General features: G+C 44.0%; 1 protein-coding gene across 1 annotated transcript; it reads right to left on the bottom strand.

Moving 5' to 3' along the window:
- Nucleotides 1-1,260: 1,260 nt before the first annotated feature.
- Nucleotides 1,261-20,732, bottom strand: LOC134513832 (protein ELYS-like; the record flags this gene model as incomplete). The annotated part of the gene is made up of 24 exons (XM_063331006.1): nt 20,612-20,732; nt 19,639-19,892; nt 17,761-17,941; nt 16,745-16,952; nt 15,912-16,028; nt 14,861-14,945; nt 11,712-11,859; nt 10,929-11,061; nt 10,660-10,841; nt 10,217-10,278; nt 9,256-9,384; nt 7,422-7,512; nt 7,244-7,333; nt 6,941-7,081; nt 6,059-6,163; nt 5,190-5,283; nt 4,118-4,241; nt 3,940-3,996; nt 3,012-3,158; nt 2,733-2,920; nt 2,419-2,563; nt 2,192-2,323; nt 1,455-1,602; nt 1,261-1,367 (listed from the first exon to the last, which is right to left on the bottom strand). Coding segments are annotated over exons 1-24 (3,189 nt in total), but the record flags the coding sequence as incomplete, so codon positions are not given.
- Between the last annotated feature and the right edge of the window lie 530 nt (nt 20,733-21,262).

The following is a 21,262-nucleotide window of genomic DNA, read 5'->3' on the forward strand; positions in this document are numbered from 1 at the left end:
TACCGATGACAGCCTCTGTGTTTAAGGGACGGAGAAGAGAGTGTTCAGTGTACGCCATCGCGTGCCCCGTTTCTGGTATTTCTGTTCCTGACTACGATTTGCCACCACTCCTGGACAAAGTGAGCAGTTTTACAATGCGAGCTGTAGCCACAACTGGCAGAAATCATCCCATTGCAGTACTTCCTGCACTGACGACAAATGCCCACACGGCGACCCACTCTGCATCTAACAGGGTAAAAGGCAACGATGAGAGAAAAGCTGAAAGTTCCAGTCGGCAACACTTTGTCCAACTGGCCAGCCCTCACATCCGACAGCTCAACCCTGCACTTCAAGGAACCGCTTGGACTGCCTGAGACAACACAGTATATTCTAAATAGCTCCACCTCGTCTTTTCCCGTTCCCTGTGCTGAGCAAGTATTCGTTCCTTCTAGATCCACGTGAAGATACTCGGGGTTTTACGGTGAGAACAAAAGCAGTAACCGTTACTTATTTCCAGGGACTCGGATGGTCGGGATAATTGAATCCACGTGTAAAGACCTTTGCCCAGCCCTCTAAGTTGCAGTGCTAGCCAACAACGGCAGAAGGAAGCAGCCCCTCAACAGCAGTCTCCATAGAATCAGCTTATTTTCTTGCCTCCCACCTCGTCAAAACTTGCTAAAGCGATATATTATTAGCAACACGCCATGCTTCAAAACTAAAGTCAAGAAATACTAGTCTGCGTAAACTTTCCTTTTATGCTTACAAATCTACGAACAAGAAAGCAGTAAGCAGTTTGTCCTAAATTCAGTGAGGGCCCACAAGCCAAAACCAGGCGCTTACATCTACATCAGTACCCACCAGTTATAACGAAAGCAGAAACACCTTCACTGCACTGCTACGGGAATGACTGCGGAAGCTTTGTGACCTGCTGCCTTCTTCCCAACCCAAATTTTCCATTGACTCCCAGGAGGGATTTGCGTATTCCCAAGTCCAGCCCCGTCTTCTCTACAGTGTTGTCCTAAATCCCAAAGCCGAGACAAGCTGAATAAGTGAATGCATCTAAGGTCTCTTCTTGTTCCTGTCTCTAGTGAGGGACTGGCGGGTGCTGTTGAAACCCAACTGCTTGCTCTCCTGTTTGGATCTCAACAGGTCCCATTTTAGAAACATCCTCAATTTTAGAAACATCCTGCTGAAGAAACAGCACGTTTAGCAGCTATAAAAACGACAGCATCTTTAAAATCCACCTTGTGAGAAACCGGTTTTCTCCTTCATTCCTGCCCAGGATTCTTTAATTCTGGACAATATTTTCGCCAGAAAATTTGGTCTTCGACGCACATTTCCTGCTTTAGCTTGTTTTCTTACTGGAGTTAATGGCTTTGGTCTTGAGACTGGAAAGCAAGAGGGGGAAAATTTCAGCCTGGTGTCATCCAAGTGACAGGGAATTCTCCCCTCTATTTCCCCCCGCTACAAGTTACCTTCTCTTGAGGCCAGTGCAGGCAAATGGTAAAGCTTGGCTCTCTCTACGGCCAGCTGCCTTTCAATTCGTGGAAGGATCTTGCCATATTGGGCTAATAGAGAATTTCTGGCAACTGCTCTGTCGGTCAAGCGATGATCGCCGTCGTTCTGATGAAGGAAAAGCGGAAAGCAAAAGCTTAACTCATTACAAGAAGTTCATTGCACAGACCTCTCCGTGCTATTTCGCATTAGTGAGCCGATTTCCTCTACGGGTGTGGGAAAACACCTCCACTGCACAGAACAGCGGCAAGTTCTACCCATCCGCACACACCGATTTCACCTGGTACTTTTAGCAAAGTGGAAGGAAGACTGGAATAGCAACAGAGCCTACAACTTGAAGTTAAAACAATGCTGGCACTCTGCAGAACCTTCTTCTGATACGCCTGTTATCACCTGCAATTTTCTGATATCACCTGCAATTTGCAAACGACTTACTACATAGCAGGCTTTCCCTTGTTCTTCCTGAAACGCCAGTGCCCTGAATATACGGGACAACTGGAAATTACCCTGGACAACATGATGTGAAGATTAAAACAAGCAAGAAAAAGCGACCTACGCACACCACCTGGCCGCATGACAGTTTTCAAATGCAGGACCTACGACTTCCAAACCACCTTAGAAGTTTGAGTCACTGGAAAACTATGATTCCAGAAAACAGCAAACGCGTCACAAATCCAGAACACAAGTTCACGCTTACCATAAGATTGACATTCATGGATTGATTCAGCTCTAGTGCTGCAATGTAGTTGGCACGCTGCAGATGGTAGACTAAAAGGAATTCTTGATTCTGAACACCAGCACTGGTCCTTAAAAACTTCTCCAAACACTCCTATGAGAAAAAAAAAATCATTCCAAAAATCTGTTATGGCTCTGCCTTTTCTCTTTTCAAAGAGACGATGAACATTTTTCCTTGCTCCCACTTACTTGTTCGGTGTCTGTGAAGGGCAGCTTCAGCAAGTCTTCCATCAGGCCCATCTCCCGGCACATTTCGTACATGTGTTTTAAGAGGTCTTCTAAGTTTGCCTGAGCGGCATGTTGGTGCAACAGACCCCAAGCCTCCACCATGCACCTGTAATTAATGTTTCAGACGTAAAGGCATGTTAATAGCATAACCAAAGAGATGCCCCAAGAGTCTTGTACTCAAAGTTTAAAGGAAACTTAGGGGATGATGATTTCTATTCTTTGTTCTCCATTTTCACAAGATTTGCGTGACAAAATGGTGGGGTGTATTTCTTTACCTATTGGAGAGCAACACAGTGAGGAGAAGCTGCACTTCCCCGCTGCTTGCCGTGGGTGGCCTCATCAGCTGGATGTATCTGAGGGCTTGCCCATGCTCCCCTTGGCACAGGAGGGACTGAATAATTCTCTTGTGCTGCCATGACGCCGTTTTGATTGTAGCGGGATGAAAGAGCAGGGCCAGTGAATTCTGTACAAGTTAGAGATCGGGTTTTAAAATCATTTTCTAGATTATAGCTTTGTACTGCCATGTATCTCTAACTCAACTCTACCATACTTACTTCGTAATCATTGTGATCTAGAAGCCAAAAACCTTCAACAAGCTTAACAAGTCCCCAAGGCATGCCAAAGGCAGTTGCAAAGGAGTCGACTGAAGTCTCTGTCTCACTCGGAAAGGAACGCTTGATATCCAGCAGCAAGTAAATTGTCTGACATCAGGTATCTCATTAAGGCTAATCAGTTTGTAAGACCAAAACTTTATCACATTACCTTTAGAAAAACATAATGAAGTAAGAATATAAAAGTGGTAGGAAGCAGAAAATACATTCAAAACATTGGAGCATCCAACGCTCAATTATTACAGCAAATAAATTCCACAGTTGGGTTTTTCCCTCATGTCCAGCGTCTATAAAACAGTGTAAATTGTGGCATCCTTACAGTACAGCTCAGCTCCGAATGATTAAAACTGGATTTAAACCAGTATGCGGGTCACTCATTGGTAGCGTCATTTTCTCTTTCTGACGTCCGTTTTTAGGGACATCATCTAACAAGACAGCTCTGGGCTATAAGCGTTTCTAAGCCCCTTGCTCTCTAGGCTCCCCTCGCGGGTTAGGCAACAAACAGCAAAAGCAAGGCTGTGTATTTCAGCAGCTTAAAAATTAAGTTTCTGCCCCATGACTTTTCTCTTCTCCCTGTTGCTTATTCCGTGTGCCCGCACTTTCAACGGAACCAAAGCAAGCACCGTGAGCTGCGCTGGAAAACCCGTGATTTCAGCAAAAATCCGGTACTGGTAAACCACTCTTAGAAATCCTTTGGCTCTGAAACAGAAATTGTTTTATAACCCATCATGGGTGTTTTAGAAAATTTTAAACGGTGTTTAAATTTTGAGAAAAACTAAGGACAAATGTTACGAAACAGGTCGGCGACCAACACTGAAGAACATTTATGTGCATCCCCTGGAGGTGTAATAAAAATAACTAGAAAGGATACAATTGCGTGTTTGCAGTTTTCTTCAATGTTTTCTAGCAAATAGAGATCCAGCAGTGCCTGAAATGAAAAATTAAAAGTTCTGAAAAAACGCCTGTCTTCCCTAAATCATTGGCTTTTGGGTGGGGTTTGGCGGGGAGGGCGGCCGTTTGTTGTTGTTCTCAGTGAACAGGACACTCACATGCAAACTGGCAGGCGGGTATTTCCCAGTTCCTCCTGCATCTCTCCGCCACAGCTTCTCCACTTGGTCTCCTAACTGGGAAACCATTCCATCAACCATCAAGCAGTCCGAGTCCCATTTTCCTCTGGAACAAAAGGTAGCAAGGATTTGGACAGAGTTAAACACTAATTCCAGCCTCCCGGTGTAACGGCTTTCCTCCAGTCTTCTGCTGACTGCAGCCCTGCCCTTTCATCTCCCGATGGCACAAAGCAGAAAAAGGACACTAGAGGCTCTGCGCTTCGAAGGAACACACGAGCCTGTATGTAAGTTACTTGAGAAGTAAGCCAAGGAAGATGAACTTTGAAGTCAATACCTCCTACCCTGCAGCTTCCACCTTAACTCACCTTGCAGCCTCTTGGTCACAGTGCCATCGCCGAAGCTTGGTCAGCTCTTTATTCAGTTTTCAGTACAATTTCCAAAGAAAAACCTATTATCGGCTAATCCAAGGCATGCCGCCTATGTGCTAGGCAGCTAGTCCAGGAAAGAGAGCTGACGTTAGCAAGTGACTTCTATCCGACAGCCAGCAGAGTGCGAGGCGTGCCAACTCCATGTAACTCCAACCATCTTACGAAATCACACCACGTACTTGGGAGAAGGGGACTTAGGCCAATACAGTTATGACCCTCTATTACCAGTCAAGGACGGAGATGATTGTTTGTTAAAAAACACGCTTTCTTCTGCTTCCAAAACAATTGTTCTGTGAACACCCTGCTTTGCTGAACTGGAGGTGACTGATCCTGTCCTAATCACATGGCCTTTTTCAGTAGTCAGAAATTATACACATTAGCCAATGAATAAAGTAGACTCCCGAAAAATGATGATACCAACCAATGGTACTAAGCAGAGGTAGATAGCACCGTTTTAACACAGGAAAGTAACCTCTCTGTTCAACAGAACACACGTGTCACTGAAGTCAAGAGTATTGCTGGCAGCGGCATTACGCATAGCCCATGCAACTGTTGAGATAAAAGCCATTCCCTTCCACTTCTGAATTTGCCGTGGAAGTGTTCTAGAGTCTTCCTCTAGCTCTTACCTTGATAAACGCTCAAGTTTCTGTCGCTGACCAGTATAGCAGCTCTCAATCAGAGGATAATTGTAGAAAGGTCTTGACAAACACGTATCGTCATCTACAGGCAACAAAGTAGAAGCAAGTTAAAGCAGTCATATCACACTTGTAAACGAAAATTTTTGCCTAAAGAGACAGAAGATCGTACAAGCTAAGCATCAAGAAGCCTCCAACTCTGAAAGAAGCCAATCCTCTTTCTGCCTTTGCTAAAAGAACTCTAAGAGACAAGACTCAATTCCTTCTTGCCCCAAGTGCCGTTTCAAGGTTACAGTTCACGCAGCATTCACAACGTGTAGGGTAAGCTGAAGTTCACTATAAAAAAAACCACCCAGTTCTCAAAGGGAATGGTTTTAAAACCATTGTTTAAAACAATTGTTTGTGAGACAATTAAGGCTGACAATGGAATTTCTAATCCATCCAACTAAAGAAGGATTTCCAAGGTGTACTTTCTCCTCAAGCAACTGATAGAAAGTTCAAAACATGCAGGTAATGCTCTCACTGTAAAAACAAGCATTCCGGTACTTGTTGTTTAATAGTACTTTGTTTAAAATCTCAAGTAGTTCAAGCTGTGGACACAAGCAGCGCCTTGACGTCAGGGGTCCATTGCTATTCCTAAAATCCACCCAGGAAAGAAACTGCCTGCCTCATTCTACGCCGTGTACTTGACAACCCAGCAAAATCTCAACTTCACCCACAGAACTTCAGCACACCCTGCCACTGAACCAGCACGACTTCTTCCTGACGAAACCGTTACAAAAACATGGCTAAGCATGCGTTCGTGGGAGTCACTCACTGGATGGTCGCCTTGTTACAAACGTATGACAGGTCACGCTTACCTAAACCCTCTGGAAGGAGACCGGATCGACAGAACCAGATGACCACTCGTGCATACAAAGAAATGAGGCCGGTTACCGCTTGCTTATTTGTCACGTCTGCAAAACCTGAAAAAAGGCAGGAGATGATTAGCGTTATGCAATTCTGTTCATTTTCACAAAACTCCCTTCATCCTACTAAACCAAAAGTATAAAAATAGCACATTAGAAATCTTTGTCTTTGCGTTTTTCATGCTGTATCGCTTTCTTATTTGAAGAAAAAACCCACTATCACCACCAAAACAAAAAGCAACCCCTATAAAGAACTAAACTCACTAAAGGCTAAAATAAAAAAAAAAAAAACAAAAACCCCAAAGCCTGAACTACTAAATGCACGCAGGAATAAGACATCTGTTTCTCACGTAGCAGAGATTCTTCTGATAGCAAAGGGATATTCTTTTCTTTTCTCAATAGGCCAAGAACCATTTCTAAGAGAAAAAGCTGTAGAAACTCAAGTAACTTACTTTGCATGTTACTCGTTTACGCTTCCTTCGTATTGTTTAGCAATTTGCAACACGGTGTCTGCATGCAACTAGAACTTGCTAGCTAAGAACTCAAAGGAATAATTTTCAGCAATACCACATTCGGTTGCTGTAATTTCAGCCCAGTTGCCTACTAAGCTTCTCTCTGGATGTAGCCTCCCCCACCCCCTTGCATGAGCTCCACCATAAACTGTTGCCCTGAACTCCATGCGTGTTTTCTGGTGGTCCCAAGCGCTCAGCTTTAAGCCCCTTCTCCCAGCTAAATGTGACTGTCTTCCAATCCTCAAAAACAACAAAAGCCCATGTTGCCACAATTCCAAATCTTAATAAAACATACCAAAGATTTTGTAGCACTACTACAAACCTTTTCCAGTAAGCTCTTGTGCTTCTGTGAGAAAACAGTTTAAGACCGTGCTAAGGTTGCTCAAAAGCAACTGGCAGCGCTGGAGAGACCGTAATGTCTGGGCGTCAATGAAGTTGCAAGAGCCATCAAACAGCGGAACACCTTTTCAAGAATAAATATTAAATCGTTAGCCGACAGAGCAATTCCAGAGTTTCAAGGCGCACTTCAAGGACCGCGTGCAATATCCTATAGCGGCGTATTACTGAGGAAGCTCAATCAGAAAGAACGACTTTAGGTTTGCAGAATGACTACACTAGTACTCACAGATTTGGTCAAATTCTTCCTTTGTAGAGATCACTTGGTTCCATGTCCACTCAAGAACAAACCGTAAATTACCAGCAGACCTTGGCTGCTCTTTAAACAAAGAGAACAAAAAAGAAATGAATCAACAGGCTCCAACTCAAAGAGGTACCACGTAAAAAAACAACGTTCCAAGTATTACCTTCAGATATCCAATGTTTAATGCATCCAGTCAGAAGTCCCACAGAACCTGTCTGGACAGCAGCTGACAATACTGCTTCCAGCTGCTCCTCCTAAACGTAACAGACAAACTCAAATGAGAATCTTACCTACTTGCACCATGTGAACCATCAACAGTAAATGTTTCTTTCTAACTGTATACTCATTCAGACATCACAAAGTCAATCAGGACACAGGCCAGGAATGCCACGTCCTTTCTCTTAATTCCAGCCACAGGCTGGACTGCTCACTGCTCTGAGGAACACATTAACACACTTCTCCTCTGACATTTCAACTTACTGCAGCCTAATTCTAATCTTTCTTCGCGTGCCTCTGCATTACAGTCTTCACGTACTGAGTTCCGACTTACTACGTCCAGAAACATCCTCTGCTAATACGCGTTACACATCTGTGCAGATAAGTTTGCCATCAGGAATGCAGGAAGGGGACAGGACAAACACAACTGTGCAACGTTTGCATGGAAACAGTGAAGCTACGGCCAAGCAGCTTTCTAGACCATAAAGACATGAAGCAGTTCTGACACCCAAAACAGTACGTTGGAATTTTGTAACGTGACAGAAAAGAAGCAAAACATTTACATCCTAATGGCTTAAATGTTAGGCTCTTCAAATACTGTATTATAGTGTAGTGGTAATCCTTACAAGGATAAATCACGGGTATGCACAGACGCGCGATATTAAGTAGTAGCTTATCTCAGCTGGTGTTCTCGTACTTCTCTCAGGTGAGAGGACCCTTCATAAGTTTTTACTTTGGTTTTTGGGATGGGATTTGGTTGGTTGGTTGGGTTTTTTTAAACACATTCAAAAGTATCTTTCCCCTCTAGGCAAAATCATGACATTCAAAGCGACTTCTACACATGTAGAACACACATGTGATATTGCCATCTTTTTCTGAAAACTGGTTTCAGACAAGGAAACACACCATTGGCCAGCTTGCCAAGAAATGTCTTTGAGCTACCACACTGTGCAGAAGCGTTCATGTCCTAACACACGTCCACAAATGTGGTGACGAATGCAGGAGACAGGAAGAGGAGGGCAGCGGGAAGGCTGCTCTCCCCTTCCTGCTGATCGCTCCAGGGAAAGGTTGGTGCATTGCAAATGGAAAACCTATGGCAGGGGGAGTGAAGTCACTGTGGTGGCATAAAGCACATAGAAGGTAGCGAGTGTCATGAGATAAAGGTGATTAAGGTGTTGCAGCTGCAAGAGGGCAGTCTCAGAGCAGCAAATTGGGCTACTGCAGCACAAGGCAGAGGCTACAGAGGTGAAGATCCGCCCGGAGAGGATGCAGAAAAGCCTACCGATGAAGGGAAAACGAGGGCAAGCCGTGAAGAAATTGCCAGGGAGAGCTGACAGCAGTAATCCTTTACCACAGCCCACTTCCTTGGAAGCAAATGATCACGTACAGTGACAGTGCAGCAAGCCGACGTCTGCAAGAGCTCGCATCCCAGGGAGACGCCCCCATCGTCGGCTACTGCACTGAACCACTGCTTTGAGAAACTGACAGGGATGGGGGTTACTCTGGGGGACACATGCGTTATGTTGGGCATGACCAGCACTGACTGCACGCTTCCTTGTGCGCATCTGTGTGTGGCACCGAATTAAGAGAGGGGTCTCTAAAGACAGATCTCTTAGGGCTGTTCCCAGTCAAAGTCACTACTTTGGATCTAAGGATACGGTTACTTCTGCTAGCTCAGGTCACGCCTGTATTTCAAATTGGAGTATCGTGTCTTGTAGCCCCTCCAGCCCTGTCAGACCAGATGGATGTATTTCCCCCTTGATTCCCTCATAGGCACTCACCTGACTCAAACTGGATGGCTGGACGTCAACTGGTCTTGGAGACAGCAAGCCAGCTACAAGACACCTATTGTAGCTCTCCTGAATGGCTTCCCATATTGAAGGGCCAGATTTCTTCAAAAAATTCAAGGTCTGAAACATCGATCGAAAACGACAGATTAAGACAGCATTGTTATTCCGTCACTACGCTTCTGGATAACCTCTAAAAGGAAGAATCTAAATGTTCACTGACACCGTCAGACAGCCTGAACCACTAAGATGCTTTAGGTTAGCAATCTGCGTAATTAAGTCTTTTCTACCTTCTCTGTCTATACACAGGCCTTGCTCTTTCCCTCAACACTGACACAAAATACATTCTATGTAAGCTCAGCTAACGTGCAACTTCACGCTTTGGAAGATCCTTTCTATGCCTATTCGTATGGAAGCCGATTCATGTTGGAAACATTTAGTGAGCTGAAACTTCACTCAAAATTATCTGTCACAATCTGTGCCGTGGCTCAGAAGTTATAATTTGGCCGAGTTTGGGAGAAAACAAAATTTTCACTCCTCAAACAGTTATGTCATTTTTCATTTTCTCCATTCCCTCCTTTTTCAAGAGAATTGGGGATCAAAACTCTAACTCAAGACTATGCAGGCAGTTCGACTGAGGGGCAATAAAGAAGTAACACCTTTCCCCGCCTTCTACAGTGGTTTTGTTCTTGCTCCTGGAGCAACGTTGCATTCCTTTCTAGACATTCAATCCCCGATCGTGCTTCAAGAGGAGACAACGGCAGTTGTACAGTCCCAAGAGGGGACCTAAAACATTACCATTTGCATACAACTGGCGACAGGATACAATTGCAACTATGCGTGTGGACGGGCAGGATGAGCATGAAACGGTCCCTAACACGGAAAGCAGTGCAACAGAAAACTTAGAAAAGCTACATCTCCTGCCACTCGCAATAAAGATACAGTAAAAGATCACCTCCTTCTGGAAGCCGGTGCAAGTCATGTGAACGACTCCGGAGGTCAGCAAGCACGTACCATCTGCAGAAACAGGGAACGTTTGACAACCTTCCGTACTCTCACAGTTATGGCATGACCACTTTACATTTTTTACACACCGGTATCTAGAAACATATAACTGAGTGCTTTGAGCTTCAGTTCACAGTCATTTCAGGCTATAACCAGCACCACTTCACCGGCTACATTACAAAAGCACCAAAACTCAGCCGGCTGTCAGATATGTTCCACAATAGTAAATACCTTGTCAGTACAACGTGATCAGAGTTGGGTTTGGGGGGGACTGGGTGTTTTTTTGGGTTGGGTTGGGTTTTGAATGACAAACAATGACTGAACAAGAGAACCAATGAATGGCATTTGACCTCATTTTAAGCTTATCACTCTCAAAAGCAGTGAAATACCTACCAAAGTTATAGTTGCCTGGATGAAAAAACCGCTCAGGTGGTGGATAAGAAGGAGGAACTCCCCGACTTAGACTCCGCTCATGGACCAGAATATCCAAAAGGAGCTTCGGAGAAGTCACGCTCCCTACGGTATCCAGCGACCACAGTGCAAAATAGGGGCACTCATGAGGGAATTCTTCCGGCCTTAAAGAAAACAAGCGCGTAAGCTAAATGCCGACATTCAAATGAATTATTGGCAGGCATATGGAAAACTACTGAAGAAAAATCTACCTTAGCGAATCTGGCATTTGAGCAGAATACCAGCGATTAATGTCAAATACACCCAGGTAAGTAGATGGTTTTCCCTGACCGTACGTATTCACTTGCCAACTGAAGATCGAGACACTGGTGTCAGGAGACGTGACTGTAAAAGACAAGACGTTGTTTCTGACTTGTAGAAAATACGATAGATCCGATAGTTTTAAAACACCACTTTCTATTTTGGCTTCATTCTCTTCTGTCACTCGTGAAACACAACACTTCCTAAGAGTGATTACAGTAATTACGGAATAGCAAACATCTCTGTGATAGGTTTCAGTCACACTGCCCCTTTTTCTTGTCCCCTCGTCCAGATCACTGGTCAAGATACTAAAGAGAAGTGGCCCCAGTGCAGTGCCCTGGGGAACAGCACTTGTGACGGGCTACCATCTGGATGCAGAGGCGGACATCGGTTTGAAGAAGGGAAAAAATTCTGGTAACATTCCTAAGCAATGGAGAGTTTGAACTTCTTGTTCAAAGATGGCAGCTGGAGGAGTAAAACGACTGACCATCATCATACAAACGGCCCCACCATACATCGCGATAGCATGTCAGCAAGCATAAAATAAAACCCACTTTTTCCCTTAAAGAAGTCCCACATAACTTAAGCATCCATTTTTTCTTCGTAAATAATCCCAACAATCTAGTCTATGCAGCTAGGCAAGACTTTCAGACTGTGGGGACAGAACAGCATTCGTTGCTTAGGTTCCAAAAGCACTTCTTTTAAAATCACCAAACACGGACATCAGAACAAACCTTCATTTACGCTATCCTCTCCGTCAACGTCGCTGCGGAATTTTTCGACAGTCTGGCAGCTGATTAATTTAGTACTCATCTGGCCTCTCAAGGGAAAGACTCCACCCGTGAGATCTAAACTGAACTTTTCGCCACGGTATTGCAAACCCTGGGGGAAAAAAATCAGAGAAGAGAGCAAAGGTCATTCTAAGATAAAAACATACATTATGGCTAAACATGAAAGACAGTCTAACAGAATAGGCTTATTATACTGTGTATTTCGCATGAGCCTCTTTCTGATGGTAAATAGAAACTACGCCTGACATGCAAGAGAATGCAGTGTCAAATCGTAACGGGTAAGTTTGGCTGTAAAGGCTTTGCACTTTTTCAAAATTTAGAATTTCCCTAACATTCTTCAGATCTAAACATGTTTTGCAGAATTCCTTGCGACATCCAAGAATGTTCTTTATAAAAATAAATATATCGCTACAAAGAGATATCTAAAATGATGCAACACACATGCATGCAAAGCTCTTTGCTCCATGTCTTGATTGCAGAACTGATGAAGTTAGAGAAGCCCCAGCAGCTAAAGCTGTCAAGAGGTATTTTCTATGGGCACACCACCAGAGTGACCGTGCACCCCTCTCTAGTTACTGTGAGAACTTCATACTGATTAGCAATCTTCTTTCAAGCCACGTAAGCTATGACAGCTCCTCCTCTCATCTTGTCAGAGACTAACGGGTGAAATACCCCTCAGCTCCTTCACCAAGCACAGCCAACAGCAAAAGGGAAAACCAGAAAGGACACGGGGTGCACGTGGCCAAGGCTTTTAGCATCACGAATTACTACACAGTAAACAAACTAATTTTGAGATACACAGAAACCCCGGCACGATTGTGTTGAACCTCTGATAGTGCCATTTTTTAAGTAAGCATGAAGTGAAATACCGTCTTTCCAAATACAGCATTCATTCAAACTGTCTACCATACAACACATGAATGGGTGTACTGGGGACAAATAGCAGCTCTATAATTAAAAAAAAAAGAGGGAAAAAGAAACCCAACCCACACAACCCATAAACTGATAACGCCACATTCTACCCAGGTTTCCTAAACTTGCAGAGCTCTGAAACGAACTGGCATGAAACCACACATTCCCGTATGATCTCATAGGATACATCTAATTCACCTAATCTGAGAAGAGGCGAGCTTTCTCTTAATGATTCCAGGAAGTGTTACAAATAAATATGAAGGTTGTCTAAAAAGAAAAATTAAATAATTAAAAAAAGTCTTTCATAACTAAAAAGAAAATGCTTCTGAAGCAAAGCAGTGCATTTTAAACTTTCCACGCCGGGCAAAGTCATTCTAAGGAACTCCATTGTATGGGAGATGTTAAGTAATGACTCCATTGACTAGCAAAACACAAAAACAAGTTTTCAAACGAGATGCACTGCTCAAACTCTGATATCAAAGTAGAGAGTGTATACTCTGCCCATCCGCAAGCATTGTGCAGAACGAGGGTAAAGATGCGCTCTACGATCGTGATTTGATGCACCAGATTTAGCAACTGCTGCGACAGTACAAAAAAGGTCTTTGGAAGCATTACTTAAACATACCTTTCTGTTTAATTACTTAAGCAGACTTAAACCAGCCTTGAAGGCAATGGAGACGAGAGTTTGACACGCATATAGAAAAACACAGTACCACATGTTCCATAAGTCCTATTTGTGACTCTTACCATGACACACAGTCAAAGAGGCACTGCTTCATAGCCTCAAACCTAATTCCTGGAACAAAAAGCACTGCTGTATTGAAAAAGTCTTTTGAGCTCCTATGAACTCTATCCAATGAACAAGGATCAACAGTAGATTCCTCCTTCTTTACTCAAACTTGGCCTAGCAAACGGGAGACACTTAAATTTTCTACCCCTGAAGATGGACAAGAAACTTGACTCAGACAGCCATGCAGGCAGACAGTCATGTAGTACTAACCAATCTGTGACTACAAGGAAGTGTTCTGAGACTAAAAGTATCCGCTGTGGAGCACAGGTCCCGCACATCAACAAAGATAAAGAGATAGCATCCAGCACGCGATGAATCCCTGGAAGATCCTTCTACTTGGTCACCGTGATAGATAATGCATTTTAAAGAAACACCACCTTTTCCAAACACCTAACCTCTATCTATGCAAAAGCAACAGTGCCAAATGAGGAAGCACCTTTCCTACACATAAGCAAAACACTCAAAATCTAAATTAATCCAAAAAAATCAAAAGGCACAGTCCCTACAAAAACCAGAGTACCACGATACAAGAGTCACCCCTGTTTCGTTCCATAGCTATTGAGAATATGCAAGAGAAAGTACCAAATCAGGAGGAAAGACTTGCTCTGAACTAAGATTACTGTCCCCTCAAAAAGATTTTGGAAGACTTCCAGGCGTACAACTGAATGGAATTACACATCTAACAGATGCGCCTTGTCTCTGTTAGCTATCTGAGATACAAGGATACCTCACATCTGTATTTTAAACGCATCCTCCTTGGAGCCAGATCTAACATTTAGGTACACTCTACCAAATTACATATTTTCCTGGCTTTAAGAGTAGATTGAATAGGTCACCCAGCCAAAAAGAAGAACGAGTTATCTTTACAGCTACTAAGTGTCAGGATCAACACTGAAGAGACACTGTAGGTGCATTTCATGTGAGAAGTCCGGCTGACAAAGCTCTAAGGGAAACCAAGAATATAAAACTGAAGATCAGCAAAGACTAGAGTATGACTGTATTTTAAGAAAGGGAGAGAGACAGAAGCTTCTTCAAGTCCGAAGCTTGGTTAAACCAAGCGATTCAAGGCCCAATCTTCTCTTCCTACATGCCATTCGTTTGGTATTTCAGAATAATTTTATTTGCAAAAGCCGCGTCCTCTTCAGGAATTTCATTTATACGGGCTCTTTGCAGATGGATCTAGCTGGAACACACGACACTGCAGTATAAAATGGTACGCCTTCTTTCCAAAAGGTATGGACAAAGGCCGTGCCCAAGAAGACTCAGCAAAACATGATTATTTTTTCAGCCAGCTCTGAAGTTTGATGGTAAATCTCACCCCTGTAACTCAACTGATACTCCCTTAGAGAAAATTACTATTGTCTGCTTTTCCCACGCGTGCACCTCTTACCTCATACATGACTTGTCCTGAGGCCACGCGTTTTCTGTCGCCAAACGCTAACTGCAGCAGGTGTAAACTCACCACATCACCTTCACTGAAAAAGGGATAAATTATGAAATTTGGTTACAAAGCTGCTTTATAGTCCTCATCGTCGTGTTAGTAGACCTAAATGTTTTCCTAATAGCATGCTCCTGCTGAAAAGAACACCACCTCTTCCCAAAACATGATCATCGGCCACATTTAGCCACTGAAACATGAAGGAGGGCGTTTTGACACTAACAGCTTCAGGGGCAAAAGCCAACCGTACAATTGGAAAGCTGTAATATGTTGTATGGACTAAGAATTGTTGGAAATAGTTCTTCACAATGAAGAGTTCTCCATCAAAACTGCTTTGAAGTCAAATTTTAAAAGACTGCCACTCTACCAACAGCTGAGCTGATGGAATCGCTTGCTGATGCAGACAGAGAGATCTCTCTGCCCTTCCCTTACCACCAAAGTTCCCCTCCCCCTCTTGCACACTCTGCACCCTTCCAAGTCCGATTTGATTCAGCAGAACAGCAGGAACCCATTGGCTTTTCTGCTGAATCGTTTTCTGCCCGGGGAGCTGCACTGCCTCACCAAGGCTCCACAGACTGCTGACGCTGGCACAAGGCCATCGGCAACACTGTCACCGCCGCCTTTAGGGGCGGCAGGCTGTTGTGTGGGCACGTCTGGTGTTCTAGATCTGCAGCCTCAACTGCTCCTAGTGGTATTTTAATACCACGGTGTGACTATCAAACAAATGATGAAGCGGTCATCGAGGAACAAAAGCAAACCATTTGAGAATGCGAGCAGAAGAATATGGGCACTGTTGCTTTGCCTTCTGACAGAAGGCAGGAACTAGTAGGTCCCTCTTCACGTCTGGTAAATCCTGTAAAAATTGCATTCTAAGTTTAACACCTTCCGTACCGGAAAGAATCGCAGACACACAACAAATACACATGTTCAACTGTATGGGAACAAATATCCTTAAAAAAAAAAAGAATTAATTCAGTGGCTGATAGTTAAAGTTTTTATTCACCTTTCCTGCGTAGACTGAACAGCCCACAAGTAGCAACAATTGCGAGGATCATTCTCAGGCTCTTGAAAAGTGACAGCATAGACAGGAATCCTCCCTCCTTCAAGCTGAGAGTGGTGCCTACAGGTTTAGGGGAAAAAAAAAGCAAAACGAAAAAGAAAAAAAAAGGTGAGCCTAGTGGCCCAAACACAGGTAGTTTCTCGTTTCGTGGACTACGTCAAGCATTGTTCTTCCTGACTTCTGAACCTTATTTGTACCTCCACACTCTACTCTTGCCACCTAATTATTCCTCCACTGTCTATTTATGCATCCAACAGCTCCTGGGGAGTCAGTGCAGATCTGCTGAAGGGAATCCCGACCAGAAGTTAGCCAAATATTTCAGGTGAGATTGCTCTTTCGGCCAAAGCTGACATGCAGGAAAGAATACATTTTTAAGGCACAGGTCAGCTATTGAGTTTTCATGTCTCACTAGTTTCACCCTGGACACTTTAGAGAATATCGGCACCAAAATCACATCACTGACATACTTCAGCCTTTCAGTGGATGCCCCAGTTGCAGTAACCGGTTCTGAAAACCCCAGGAAGCATGCTTCCCACAATTCCTCAATCCACAGGCACAATAAGGAAAACAATCCTAGTCCACTGGGGAGAAGGCGGACCACTTGATCCAGGTATGACTGAAAAGTTATGTCAGAAGAGGATTTCTGAACTTGCCAAGATTATACTCATACTCATGTCAGTCCCTGAAAAAGTTCTCTTTACATCCACATGCTTCCTTAAGCAACAAATCGAGAGCCCCACACCTCCAGGCATGGCCAAGTGTAAAGGCCTACTTACTCTCTCTTCAAAGTTTTCATATTCCAGAGCGACAGGTAGCCATCCGAGAAACCCACAACGAGCTGGTTGCTTCTGCTTATGTAGCACAGGGCTGATACTGCTGTTCCGGAAGCATTTTGTAGTTGAAAACAGAGATGTCTCCCTTCGCTGGTCACAGTTTCTCTTCTTTGTGCAACTTCAGCAGGATTTTTAGTGACAACTTCTAGATCTACACACACAAAACCAAGCAATAAATGAATACGTTATGCCATTTAGGCTGCATTTTAGGCACTGACGTGACAACCCCTATCATCTAATGCTACCGTGCCAGGCAAAATAGCCATTTATGCAACACTTTTTTTTGCCATTTCCATTACTTATGTCTTCAAAGAACATAAGAACTCTCGGATCAGACAAGTATTCTCACTCACGTTTGAAAGCTAGGTAAAAACGCAACCTTAATAACGTAACCAAATTCTTCCTGGACTCTGAAAAGCAGGAGTTTGGGCCTCGTGATGAAATTTGAAGTGGCACCTCGTGTTTGAAGTGGCACCAATTGCTGAAGCTGCTGTTGTAATAGCCAAAACGGTGTATGCAATCTGAGTACACCTATTCGAGATTTCATTCATCCAAATGCATGGGTGTTGGTAAGTGGGGTTTATTTTAAAAAACAAGCCCAAAATTTGCCCCAAGTCAATTAACACAAGCAGAAGAGCATTCCCGGGAAACAGGGCTCCTCCAACACAACTTCCTACCAGGCGGCCGCACCGGCTCACCTGGCAAAATTCCTACACCTCTCTGGCAAGAATCATAGTGGCACAGGGATCTTGGTGGGAGGGGGCATTTACAACACTGCGAGGAGCAGTCAGACGCTCCCAGGTTTAATCAGGTCAGGACTATACGATGTCAAACTGCCACCTGTAACCAGTCGTCAGAAATGTCTGACACAAGGGTCTTCAAAGTGGGATGCATACTGTTTCGTTAGAAGACAGAAGTTTTCTTGCGTTTAAATTCATGTGGAAAAACTGCAGGCTTACCCAATGCTTCGATATCATTCTGAGTGCAGGAGCAATCATCCAAACTAAGGTCAACCAGAAGCAGATGGCCAGCATCTGTAGCCACTGCTGCCACCCCAAAGAGCCATCGCAGACTCTGATGGAGGTGCTGAGTGCTCACGCTGGGTCCTCCGTGATTCGCTATGGGTTCTATAGCGGTTACCTACAGGAAAACTACAAGTTACTATTTGAGCTCTTTGACAAGCTCAATAGAGAAAGTAAATACAGGAGCATCAAAGCATTGTTTGCCATTAGATCAAGAAAAGAGACAAAGACAAAAAAGCCCCGTACAAAAACCTGTTACTGCCTTCCATTTACTAGATTTCCTGCGGGTAAGTGACTTAACTTCAACTTACATGGGGCATTCTATTAGTACAGCTTAGCAATTTCCATTTCCTACTTCGCAGTAATTAACTGGAGGAAAACACAGAAAATCAGTTATACGCAAGAAACTTTATCGTATTCAAGGGGCTTAAGACAGACAAACACAACTACATCGAGGTCTCCCACCGCTCACAGCCCACCAGCACCGCGGTACAGTCTATGCCTTCTTTGACAAACGGGCGTTAGGATAAATCAGGGCTCCAGAGTCAGACGAGGCAGCGGCCAAGTTGCATGGGAGACACACCATTTCCATGGGAGCGAAACGTATTTAGAAAGCGTTGAAGGGAGAGACCAGCTTAGTAAAATTCACACTAGTCCGCATTTAGAAGAAAAGTAACAACCACATAAAGGAAAAGAAGCTTTAAATGCACACCAGCGCTTTCACGAATGTTGAGAAAAATGTTAAAAGCCAGCCTAAAGCAGCAGCTTCTCAGATAAAAAGGTGACTCCACCTAAAGGAGGAAGCGCACACTGCTCTCTCACGTGCCCAGCAGTCTGCACGCAACTGTCTCACAAGGCGAAGACAGACCTTTCAGCACACGTTGCAGCACATCCCAGGACAACACTGACTGCTAGAGCAGAGACACGAGCACACAAAGACTCCTGCGCTAAAGCTGCACGTATTTCTCTCTCTCAGTCACCCCAATACGAATGCTTACTACTAGTCATCACACTGTAGCATTACAAACAAACAAAACTCCACCTGTATTCTAGCAAGTCAAACCAAAGCAGCTGATGGAAAGCTGGCTAAGAAGTTAGTTAGTTAGTTGTTGCAGATTCTAAGATGATAAAAATGAATCTTGATGTTCTATTGACTGCCACCGATTCTTGTTTACATTAAGATAATGAGGCTAGGGGACACACATCATTTGAGTTTCTGGGTTACAGAAGACAGAAAACATCAGCAACATTACACCAGTGTGTCCCATCTACACAAACACACTAGTCAGAGAGCAGAGATTCAAGGACTGCAGGCTGAAAGGTGACCTCCCAACAGCCTGTCAGATAACTCACTAGAGGCTCTTTTTTCCTCTCCTAAGTCAACAGAAAAATGTGTTCTCCTCAGCCTGCTTGCTAGGCTGAGATTCAAGGCAATGTGTCGAAGTCATTTACAGCACAACTATGGAATTCTGAGCCATTTTAAAGACGGTATTTCTGATGGAAATCAAGCAATTAGGGCCAAACAAAGGTGCTTTTCAATGCCTTTTTGCGGAAGGAGAGAATCAGGTAACTCTGTGCTCTACAATAAAACCAGAAAACTTGTTTTACTCTCAGTAAACTCCAACAATAATGGCACATTAAGCCCAAGATTTTACAGCAACACCGTCTTGACTGGATACTCTCAAGTGACAGGATGTTAACGCACGATAGAAAAAATACCTCCTACAAAGAGACGCTCCAAAGCTTGTCCTAAAACAGGCCTACGCAGCACCTAACAACATCAAAGCTTCGTTTCTCCAATTAAAAAGTACCTACCCTCCCGGGAAGAACAACTGCTTTAACCACTCTTGAGAGTCCAAGGTCGTACAGACAGAGAACACTTCCCTCTGCGTCTTCCAACCCAACCAGCAGTCCAGTTCTCTTCTCCCAGGAAAACTCCTTCACCACACGAACAGTGGGAGGCTGTTCATTGACTCCACTGAAACGGTACGCAGAGAGCCGCTCTCCTGTCACACAGTTCACCACCTCAAGGTGAGGACCACGTGCCAACCACGCCAGGCCGTTTCTCCCTGTGAGAGAAAAGAAAGAGGACTGAAGCAAATGTCCAACGGAAGACTAAAAACAGCTGAAAAAAAATCACAGTGCCTGCCCCTTTCCTTCAATAAACGTACCTAGCAGAGGAAGACCGACCTACCTCATTCTAGTCAATGATTCAAAATCACCCGTTGAAATCCCCAAGCAATCCCTCCTAAAATTAACCACCTTGTTATTTTGCATTTGTACTTGTCATTCCCGCACCGAAGAATCTGGGTTGTTTGCGATAAAGATGACAAGGTCCTGATCGACAGCCTTTATACCATATTCGCCTTGGTTTTGCTAGAAATGATCTAAACGCATATGGGAATACAAGTCTTGGAGCGTAGAGGAAGAATCGAAGGCATTTTGTTTCACTGAACTACTGCCAGCCCAAAGGAAGTATGAGCTCAATTCCTGCATTTACACTCAGGTAGATAGATTCCACCTGGTCTTAACAGAAGCCTAGACCTCCAGATAGGCACCCAGCTCTACTGTCACATCACCTGGAAAGTCCACTTCAAAGTTTAACTATACTCACGTTTTAATATTAGCATTTGTCATCGCTGAAGCACCCTTTTTGTTCTCTCTCTCTAAACAGGATGCCTCTTAACAGCACCAACCTGACACAGCTGATACGATGACCTGAGGCTTCAGGTAGCCTCCAGGCAAGAACAGCTTTATACCGAGACCAAATTTAAAGGAAAATGCTCACCTCCAGAAAACCTCCCGCACAGCACAGAGCCGAGGGTTCCCTCATCTTCCCCAAGTGCCTGAAGAGTCACCTCTGGAAACTGCAGCAGACTGCTCGTTACCTCAGCTGTTAGGTCTCGCATTCTTCGCTGTAAATACAGGAAAAAATTGCACAACTAGACTCACGTCAGCCAGAACTATTCTTGAGAGTGACAGAAGTTTCATCAGTATGCAGTGAAAAATCCCCTAGACATCACCTCTAGCTCTTTTCCTTGCAAATAATGGCACTCGGGAGACTTTTTGCTCTCCCGGCAGAGCAGAAGGAGAATCCTTTGCTTTTCTGATGCCTGTGAGATCACCAACAAAAAGTGACCCAGACGTATCCACAGAGAAATAACAGGAAAAAGCCCAATACACTGAGTTCAAGTCTACTCACACAGGTTCGGAAGATGGGAGCTGAGAAAAATCAGATTTTAAAAAGCTTCTCAGTAACAGGTACAACTTTCCATTTGTCCTTTCCCTTGATTTCGTACTTTACCCTTTGTTACTTATTGTCAGTTGTCTTCTAGCAGCCAAAATTACCATTGGCCTTCACCTTAGGTACTTATGACTTCCAAACTATTTCCAAAGAAAGGAGCGTACCACGAGTCACAGGCTGAGGATAGATTTTTGC

The sequence above is a fragment of the Chroicocephalus ridibundus genome, chromosome 3, assembly GCF_963924245.1.
Source record: "Chroicocephalus ridibundus chromosome 3, bChrRid1.1, whole genome shotgun sequence".
NCBI lineage: Eukaryota > Metazoa > Chordata > Aves > Charadriiformes > Laridae > Chroicocephalus > Chroicocephalus ridibundus.